The following is a 10,193-nucleotide window of genomic DNA, read 5'->3' as shown; positions in this document are numbered from 1 at the left end:
GGGTTCTTAGTCTTTAGCGTTGGTACTGTGCTGGAACCAAAGCCTGCACAACCAGGATGTTGATCACTGAGCTAACGAGGAAGGGGATGTGATGAGGTCAGAGGGTCAGAGGTCAAGAAAAGGTATCTGGTCTAAACAGTTCCAAAACTGATGGGATTTTATGCTATCACTATTCTACAAAACGTGATTCTGTCTCTCTGTCTCAGATCAATGAGTTGAGCATGTTCAGATCCCTATCATGTTGATGCCTGAATGACTTCAAGGCCTACTCCAAGATTAAGGTGGACAATCACCTCTTCAACAAGTAAGTGTGCACACACACACACTACAATCCAGCGTTTCCCAAACTAGGGGTCATGACCCTGATTTAAAAGATAGTTGTGAGAGAAACAGCCATTTCTGTTTTCTTCCTACAAATGTGCCTCTATCTTTTGAATGGTTTAAACTACAAAATATTATGACCCCATCACTGAAAGATAAGACTCTCAGGAACACGTTATGTCTGTTTCCCTCTACAAATGACCACGTGACCAGGCACTATATCAGGCGGAGGGAAAATAACAATCCATATGTTCTTCTCTAAACAGAAGATCATACAAATACCTTTCTGATTTCACTTCCTTCAGAACTGATTTGTTAATAGACTGTCATAGTCTAAACATTGGCTGTTGATTACATAACTTTTTTTTTTACATGTTGGGCGAGGGCCCACACCGTTTGGGAACTCCTTGGTCCTAAGGTAAATGCTATTCTAATGTTAAATGTATGGTGTGCAGGGAGAACATGCCGAGCCATTTCAAGTTTAAGGATACTGTCCTCTGGTGTTCCGTAACCGCAGAGAGAGGTTTGTCATCGATGACCAAGATTTTCCAGGTACACACGAGAGTGAACATCTCACTCCCTCTCCCACTTCTGTTTTTTCCCAAATCTTGCCCTTCTTTCATATCTTATCAACAACTTTCTCTCTTTCTGTCTTGTTTCTCTTCTCGGTTCTTCTCTCTCTGCTGTGTTCTGTGTTGGCATGATAGGTCATTGGTTCTGGTCCTCTGCAGCTGTCTCTGTCATGTTTATATTTCAGTGGAGGTGGAAAGACAACCAGACATGAGGGGGCTAGGAGGGTGGGGTGGTTCTGGAGGGCATCAGCTGTGTGCCAGGGGCAGGGGGGGGGCAGGGGGGCCACAACCTCAGGGGAAGAGAGAGTGTTTGTCGTCACACACGGTGGCGCCGGTGTAGGGCTGGGCAATTGGAGGGTGCAGTAGAGGGATTGGAGGCCTACCTGCGACTTCAGCTGTCTCGTATACTCACACAGTCCACTCCCTCTCTCTTCTGTCTGCTCTCCCCTCTCTCTTTCGGCTGTCTCTTTTCTGTCTGTCTCTTCTCTCTCTCCTCTCGCGCGCTGCTCTCGCTCTCTCGCTCTCTCGCTCCATTCTCTCGTCTCTCGCCATTCTCTCGCTCATTCTCTCGCTCTCGGCTCATTCTCTCGCTCATTCTCTCGCTCATTCTCTCGCTCTTTTCTCTCGCTCTTTCTCCCTCTCGCTCTTTCTCTCTCCTCTTTCTCTCGCTCTTTCTTCTCGCTCTTTCTCTCGCTCTTTCTTCTCGCTCTTTCTCTCGCTCTTTCTCTCGGCTTCTTTCTCTCGCTCTTTCTCTCGCTCTTTCTCTCGCCTCTTTCTCTCCTCTTTCTCGTCGCTTCTTTTTTCCCTCTCGCTCTTTCTCTCGCTCTTTCTCTCGCTCTTTCTCTCGCTCTTTCCTCTCTCTCTTTCCTCTCTCTCTTTTCCTTCTCTCTTTCTCTCTCCTCTCTCCTTCCTCTCTCCTCTCTCTCTTTCCTCTCTCCTCTCTCTCCTTTCCTCGTCTCTTTCCTCTTCTCTCTCTCTCCCTCTCTTTTCCTCTCTCTCTCTCTCTCTCCTCTCTCTCTTTCCTCTCTCTCTTTCTCTCTCTCTTTCCTCTCTCTCTTTCCTCTCTCTCTCTTCCTCTCTCTCTCTTTCTCTCTCTCCTCTCTCTCTTTCCTCTCTCTCTTTCCTCTCTCCTCTCTCTCTTTCCTCTCTCTCTTCTCCTCTCTCTCTTTCCTTCTCTCTCTCTTTCTCTCTTTCCTCTCGCTCTCTCTTTCCCTCTCTTCTCTCTCTCTCTCTTTCCTCTCTCTCTCTCTTTCCTCTCCTTCTCTTTCTCTCTTTCCTCTCTCTTCTCTTTCCTCTCTCTCATCTCTTTCCTTCTCTCTTCTCTTCTTCCTCTCTCTCTCTTTCCTCTCGCTCTTTCCTCTCTCTCTTTCCTCTCTCCTCTCTCTCTTTCCTCTCTCCTCTCTGTCTCTTCTCTCTTCTCTCTCCTTTCCTCTCTCTTCTTTCCTCTCTCTCCTCTCTCTTCCTCTCTCTCCTTTCCTCCTCTCTTCCTTCTCTCTTCTTTCCTCTCTCTCTTTCTCTCTCTCTCTTTTTCTCTTCTCTCTCTCTCTCTTTCTCTACTCTTTCCTTCTCTCTTCTTCTCTTCTCTTCCTCTCTTTCCTCTCTCCTCTCTCTCTTTCCTCTTCTCTTCTCTCTTTCCTCTCTCTTTCCTCTCTCTCCTTTCCTCTCTCTCTTTCCTCTCTCTCTTTCCTCTCTCTCTCTTCTCTTTCCTCTCTCTCTCTCTTTCCTCTCTCTCTCTTTCTCTTTCCTCTCTCTCTCTCTTTCCTCTCTCTCTTTCTCTTCCTCTTTCTTTCCTCTCTCTCTCTTTCTCTTCCTCTCTCTCTCTCTTTCCTCTCTTTCCTCTCTCTCTCTCTTTCTCTCTCTCTCTCTTTCCTCTCTCTCTCTCTTTTCCTCTCCCTCTCTCTTTCCTCTCTCTCTCTTTTCCTCTCTCTCTCTGTAGATTCAAACACTGTTTCATATGTTTCAGAAATGAGTGATTGACTCTTCTCTTCCTGTAGAACTCCCTGACCGCTGCGGCTCCGTTGAACAGTGATGCTCAGGGTCGGACTGGCGCTCGCTTTCACACCACCTACGACAACACTACGTCATCAAAACCATCCACCAGCGAGGAATGTGGCTAGATGCACCAACATCCTCCAAGAAGTACCACCAGGTAGAGGCGCACACACACCACACACACACAACACACACACACACACACACACACAACCTCAAGAAGTACACCACGGTAGAGGCGCCACACACACCACACACACACACACACACACACAAGCCTATAGAAGTACCAAAGTGAGTTTCCCCCCCCTCCTAGTTCATAGTGGAGTGTCATGGCAACACGCTGCTGCCTCATTCCGGGGATTATCGCCTCACGGTGGACGGAGACGAGACCTACATGATCGTCACAGGAACATCTTCTCCCACCGCCTCCCGTCTACAAAAAATATGATCTGAAGGTAGGTGGAGGGGGGAAGGAAGAGGGGGTGGAGGAGAGGGTTACAGGCTTACAAAAGGAAATCAATAATAAAATGCCTGCCATCTTTCTGTCTGTCAGGGCTCCACTGTGGCCAGGAGGCCAGCGACAAGGAGAAGGTCTACAGTCCATTCACACACACACAACCAGCTCTGGACCTATATACATGGTGTGTTTAATGTATTTATATAGACACGAGTATGGATTCTGGATTCCTGGCCACTCCCTGTTCCCTATACAACCATGTGGAGAGGGAGCTGTGTGTCAACCTGTGATTTAAACCAACACCGCTTCTTCCATTACCTACCTGGCCTTGCCATTCTGTCTTATAACTACATGGGGGTATTCAAACCATCTACCCTTTCTCGTTAAGACGCCCCCCCTACGCCTGCCCTTTACACACACCCCACCTGCCCGTTACACCACCACCCCACACCTGCCCGTACACTCCCCCGCTACTGCCCGTTACACCTGCTACCTGCCCGTTACACCCCACCCCTCCCACCTGCCCGTTACACCCCCCACCTGCCCGTTACACTCCCCTGTACCTGCCCATTACACCCACCCCTCCCCCAACCTGCCCGTTACACCCCCCCCCCACCCCCACCTCCCGTTACACCACCCAGTACCTGCCCGTTACACTCCCCATACTGTTGCATGCTCTGTGTCTTCAGTTCAGTTTAGCTCCATCACTTTACTACTGCCACAGCATACCATTGCGTACCCTGCTTGTGTGGTTGTGTGTGTGTTTACATTGCTGGATTATTTGATCAGATGCTCGTATTGTTGTTGAGTGGTTTTCTGGTAATGAGACAGCAGACTTTCTCTGAGTGGGAGTGAATGAGATGAATCAGCCATAGTCATACATTTGAAGACATGGCTCTGATTCAGCCAAGTGGTAGGTTGTACAAACAGACCACAGGCTTTGTGATCTGCAACCCTTTCCTGTCGGCAGGAACTTAACCTGCAGGGTGGAAAGGATTCTGAGTGTCACCTGAGTGTGATTGAACTGGCGTGTGTGAGACTGTGAACTTTGCAGCAACTGCATTTGGACTCTGTGTGTGTGGTGGAGAGAGAAGAAGAGAGTGTGTTTTTCTGTTAGAGTAGGTAGGTTTGTGTGAAAACTCCCCTGCGACAGTGTAGAATCTGGGCCGGGTGTACAGCAGCACGGCTCTGAGGATCTCTCTCTTGCAGTAGAAATGCAGCATGTCTAGTCAAGGTGATTGTTGGCCGCAGTAGAAATGCAGCATGTCTAGTCAAGGTGATTGTTGGCCGCAGTAGAAATGCAGCATGTCTAGTCAAGGTGATTGTTGGCCGCAGTAGATGGGTTCTTAGTCTTTAGGCGTTGGTACTGGGCTGGAACCAAAGCCTGCACAACCAGGATGTTGATCACTGAGCTAACGAGGAAGGGGATGTGATGAGGTCAGAGGTCAGAGGTCAAGGAAAAGGTATCTGGTCTAACAGTTCAAACTGATGGGATTTTATGCTTAGTCACTATTCTACAAATCCGTGATTCTGTCTCTCTGTCTCAGATCAATGAGTTGAGCCATGTTCAGATCCCTATCATGTTGATGCCTGATGACTTCAAGGCCTACTCCAAGATTAAGGTGGACAATCACCTCTTCAACAAGTAAGTGTGCACACACACACACTAATCCAGCGTTTCCCAAACTAGGGGTCATGACCCTGATTTAAAAGTAGTTTGTGAGAGAAACAGCCATTTCTGTTTTCTTCCTACAAATGTGCCTCTATCTTTTGAATGGTTTAAACTACAAAATATTATGACCCCATCACTGAAAGATAAGACTCTCAGGAACACGTATGTCTGTTTCCCTCTACAATGACCACGTGACCAGGCACTATATCAGGCGGAGGGGAAAATAACAATCCATGATGTTCTTCTCTAAACAGAAGATCATACAAAATACCTTTCTGATTTCACTTCCTTCAGACTGATTTGTAATAGACTGTCATAGTCTAAACATTGGCTGTTGATTACATAACTTTTTTTTTTACATGTTGGGGTCGAGGGCCACACCAGTTTGGGAACTCCTGGTCCTAAGGTAAATGCTATCTAATGTTAAATGTATGTGTGTGCAGGGAGAACATGCCGAGCCATTTCAAGTTTAAGGAGTACTGTCCTCTGGTGTTCCGTAACCTCAGAGAGAGGTTTGTCATCGATGACCAAGATTTCCAGGTACACACAGAGTGAACATCTCACTCCCTCTCCCACTCTGTTTTTCTCCCAAATCTTGCCCTTTCTTTCATATCTTATCAACAACTTTCTCTCCTTTCTGTCTTGTTTCTCTCTCTCGGTTTCTGTCTCTCTCGCTGTGTTCTGTGTTGGCATGATAGGTCATTGGTTCTGGTCCTCTGCAGCTGTCTCTGTCATGTTTATATTTCAGTGGAGGTGGAAAGACAACCAGACATGGAGGGGGCTAGGAAGGGTGGGGTGGTTCTGGAGGGCATCAGCTGTGTGCCAGGGGCAGGGGGGGGGCAGGGGGGCCACAACCTCAGGGGAAGGAGAGGTGTTTGTCGTCACACACGGTGGCGCCGGTGTAGGGCTGGGCAATTGGAGGGTGCAGTAGAGGGATTGGAGGCCTACCTGACTTCAGCTGTCTCTGATACTCACACAGTCCACCTCCTCTCTCTTTCTGTCTGTCTCTCCCTCTCTCTTTCTGTCTGTCTCTTTCTGTCTGTCTCTTTCTCTCTCGCTCTCGCTCGCTCTCTCGCTCTCGCTCTCTCGCTCATTCTCTCGCTCTCGCTCATTCTCTCGCTCATTCTCTCGCTCTCGCTCATTCTCTCGCTCATTCTCTCGCTCATTCTCTCATCCTCTCACGCGGGCGCCCACCCCCACTCAAGCGCTTCAGGAGGGCGCCACCCCCACTCAGCGCCAGCCGGGCGCGACACAAATAACATTTACAATCCATTATTTTTTTTAAATGTGGATTTGCCCATATATGTCTGGGCACACTACTCATTATCAAAGGCGGTTTCCTTTATTTGTGTGTTCTTGCATTGTGGAGTAGGGCGTGAGACAACTCAAAGCTGTTGAAAATAACACACATGAATCATGTGGGTAGGCGCTAAAAGAGTGTTACATATAAATATCTTTCATGTTTTTGGTTCTTTCAGTGAGTCGGACCCACCGCCCTTTGCCTTTGGTGACGAGCGTTTGCACGCTCTTGGCATTCTTCAACCGCTTTGCAGTGTGGCGCGACCTACACACACACACACACAACACACAGGCCACACACCACACACACACACACACTTTCACACACACAACACACACACTTAGCAGTTGTTCCACACACACACCACACACATAAAGTCAACAGTAATACACGTACACACATTCACATAGGCACACACACACACACAACACACCGACACACACGAACCAACCCCCCCCCACACACACAACACAACACACAGCGACACACGACTGTCACTCATGTGAGAAGGGTGTTTAATGTAATTGGAGCGTTGATGGTGGCTGGGCCATAAGCATGCTGGTTTACAGATTGATGGTTTCACCGTCGCGTGTGGTGTTTAGTGTAGCATTATATGTCAAACCTGTGTAGGACAACACCATGTGCATAACGTAAAGGCCTGGGTAAAAGCAGCAGCAGAGTTTATTGTGGTCGTAGTTTGACTTGACAGACACGTCCTCCACATCATGCTAGTGTTACCTAGGACTGATTGGCACAGCATAATTTCATCGGCTTCCGATTAACTCTGTCTCGTCTTCCTGCAGAGCCCTGCTGCGTTTATACAGGATCCCGGACCACAGATTCTACTGTCGCGCAGTGTGGAGTCTTATCACAACCACCTACCTACCTCTAACAGAAAAAACCACACCTCTCTCTCTCTCTCCACCACACAGTCCACACGAGTCCAAACTCCGAGTATGCTGCAAAGTTGCACAGTCTGGCACGATTCGGCTAAGTTTCACCGGCCATGTCATCCAACTCAAGGTGACACTCAGAATCTTTTCCACCCACTGCAGGTTAAGTTCCTGCCGACAGGAAGGGTTGCAGCATCACAAAGCCTGTGGTCTGTTTGTCAAACTCTACCTGCTGAATCAGAGCCATGTCTCAAATGTATGACTATGGGCTGATTGGCATGCTCATTCACTGCCCACTCAGAGAAAGTCTGTCTCTTACCAGAAAACCACCTCATTACAACCTAAACCAGCATCTGATCAAATATCCAAGCCAATGTAAACCACACACACACACACACTCAGCAGGGTACGCAATCGGTACTGCTGTGGCGATAGTAAAGTGATGGAGCAAAACTGAACTGAAGACACAGAGCATGCAACAGTATGGGGAGTGTAACGGGCAGGTAGCGGGGTGTAACGGGCAGGTGGGGTGGGGGGGGGTGTAACGGGCAGGTTGGGGGAGGGTGGGTAATGGGCAGGTACAGGGGGAGTGTAACGGGCAGGTGGGGGGTGTAACGGCAGGTGGGAGGGTGGGGTGTAACGGCAGGTAGCAGGTGTAACGGGCAGGTAGCGGGGGAGTGTAACGGGCATGGGGGGGTGTGTAACGGGCAGGTGGGGGGTGTGTGTAACGGGCAGGTGGGGGGGGTCTTTAACAGAAAAGGGTAGATGGTTTGAATACCCCCATGTAGTTAAAGACAGAATGGCAGGTCAGGTAGGTAATGGACAGAAGCGGTGTTGGTTTAAATCACCAGGTCTGAACACACAGCTCCTCCCTCCACATGGTTGTATAGGACAGGGAGTGGCCAGGAATCAGAATCCATACTCAGTGTCTATATAAATACATTAAACACACCATGTATAGGTCCAGAGCTGGTGTGGTGTGTTGTGAATGACTGTACCTTCTCCTGTCGCTGGCCTCCCTGGCCACAGTGGAGCCCTGACAGACAGAAAGATGGCAGCATTTTATTATTGATTTCCTTTTGTAAGCCTGTAACCCCTCCCTCCACCCCGCCTTCCTTCCCTCCCTCCACCTACCTTCAGATCATATTTTTTGTAGACGGGAGGCGGTGGGAGAAGATGTTCCTGGTGACGATCATGTAGGTCTCGTCTCCGTCCACCGTGAGGCGATACATCCCAGGAACTGAGGCAGCAGCGTGTTGCCATGACACTCCACTATGAACTAGGAGGGGAAACTCACTTTGGTACTTCTATAGCTTGTGCTGTGTGTGTTGTGTTTGTGTGTGTGTGTGTGTGCGCCTCTACCTGTGGTACTTCTTGAGGGTTGTGTTGTGTGTGTGTGTGTGTGTGTGTGTTGTGTGTGTGTGTGCGCCTCTACCTGGTGGTACTTCTTGAGGATGTTGTGCATCTCAGCCACATCCTCGCTGGTGATGGTTTTGATGACGTAAGTGTTGTCGTAGGTGGTGTGAAAGCGAGCGCCAGTCCGACCCTGAGCATCACTGTTTCAACGGAGCCGCACGGGTCAGGGAGTTCTACAGGAAGAGAAGAGTCAATCACTCATCTAGAAACATATGAAAACAGTGTTTGAATCTACGAGAGAGAGAGGAAAGAGAGAGAGAGAAGAGAGAGGGAGAGGAGAGAAGAGAGAGGAAAGAGAGAGAGAGAGGAAAGAGAGAGAGAGAGGAAAGAGAGGAAGAGCGAGAGAGAGAGGAAGAGAAGAGAGAAGAGAGAGAAAGAGAGAGAGGAAAGAAGAGAGAGAGGAAAGAGAAGAGAGAGAGAAGGAAAAGAGAGAGAGAGGAAAGAGAAAGAGAGAGAGAGGAAAAGAGAGAGAGGAAAGAGAGAGAGGAAAAGAGAGAGAGAAAGAGAGAGAGGAAAGAGGAGAGAGAGAGAAGAGGAAGGGAGAGAGGAAGAGAGAGAGGAAAGAGCGAGAGAGAGAGGAAAGAGAGAGAGGAGAGAGGAAAGAGAGAGAAGGAAGAGAGAGAAGAGGAAAGAGAAAGAGAGAGAGAGGAAAGAGAGAGAGGAAAGAGAGAGAGGAAAGAGAGAAGAGGAAGAGGGAGAGAGGAAAGAGAGAAGAGAGAGAGGAAAGAGAGAGAGGAAAGAGAGAGAGGAAAGAGCGAGAGGAAGAGAGGAAAGAGAGAGAGGAGAAGAGGAAAGAGAGAGAGGAAAGAGGAGAGGAAAGAGAGAGAGAGAGGAAGAGAGAGAGAGAGGAAAGAGAGAGAGAAAGAGGAAAGAGAGAAAGAGAGGAAAGAGAGAGAGAGGAAAGAGAGAGAGAGAGGGAAGGAGAGAGAGAGGAAAGAGAGAAAGAGAGAGAGAGAGGAAAGAGAAAGAGAGAGAGACGAAAGAGAGAGAGGAAAGAGAGAGAGGAAAGGAGAGAGGAGAGAGAGAGAGAGGAGGAAAGAAGAGAGGAAGAGGAAAGAGAGAGAGGAAAGAGAGAGAGGAAAGAGAGAGAGGAAAGAGAGAAGAGGAGAGAGAGAGAGGAAGAGAGAGAGGAGGAGAGAAAGAGAGAGAGGAAAGAGAGAGAGGAGAGGAGGAAAAGAGAGAGAAAAGGAGAGAGAGAGGAGAAGAGGAAAGAGAGAGAGGAAAGAAGAGAGAGAGAGAGAAAGAAGAGAGAGGAGAGAGGAAAGAGAGGAGAGGAAAGAGAGAGAGAGGAAAGAGAGAGAGAGAGAAGAGACGAGAGGAAAAGAGCGAGAGCGAAAAAGAGCGAGAGAAAGAGACGAGAGAAAGAGCAGAGAGAAAGAGCACGAGGAAAGAGAAAGACGAGAGAAAAGAGCGAGAGAAAGAGCGAGAGAAAGAGCACGAGAGAAAGAGCGAGAAGAAAGAGCGAGAGAAAGAGCGAGAGAAAGAGCGAGAGAAAAGACGAGAAAAGAGCGAAGAAAGACGAGAGAAGAGCGAGAGAAAGAGCGAGAGAAAGAGCCGAGAAAAGAGC

General features: G+C 48.6%; 1 protein-coding gene and 1 long non-coding RNA gene across 2 annotated transcripts in view; one reads left to right on the top strand and one right to left on the bottom strand.

Annotated features, from left to right (window-relative positions):
- The first annotated feature begins 1,101 nt into the window (after positions 1-1,101).
- LOC111953832 (phosphatidylinositol 5-phosphate 4-kinase type-2 alpha) overlaps positions 1,102-10,193 on the top strand; it is a 19,755-nt gene continuing 10,663 nt past the window's right edge. The window contains 8 exon segments of the mRNA XM_070435652.1: positions 1,102-1,227; positions 2,888-2,963; positions 2,966-3,042; positions 3,202-3,289; positions 3,292-3,315; positions 3,318-3,343; positions 3,442-3,454; positions 3,457-3,479. Of these exon segments, the coding sequence (XP_070291753.1) occupies positions 1,102-1,227; positions 2,888-2,963; positions 2,966-3,042; positions 3,202-3,289; positions 3,292-3,315; positions 3,318-3,343; positions 3,442-3,454; positions 3,457-3,479 (453 nt within the window).
- Positions 8,009-8,795, bottom strand: LOC111953482 (uncharacterized). Its single transcript, XR_002875866.2, has 3 exons — positions 8,646-8,795; positions 8,345-8,489; positions 8,009-8,246 (listed from the first exon to the last, which is right to left on the bottom strand). It is a non-coding gene; the product is annotated as an uncharacterized lncRNA (long non-coding RNA).

The sequence above is a fragment of the Salvelinus sp. IW2-2015 genome, linkage group LG27 (genome assembly GCF_002910315.2).
Source record: "Salvelinus sp. IW2-2015 linkage group LG27, ASM291031v2, whole genome shotgun sequence".
Lineage (NCBI taxonomy): Eukaryota > Metazoa > Chordata > Actinopteri > Salmoniformes > Salmonidae > Salvelinus > Salvelinus sp. IW2-2015.
Note: the sequence above shows the minus strand (reverse complement) of the source record. Positions and strands in the feature narration are given on the sequence as shown.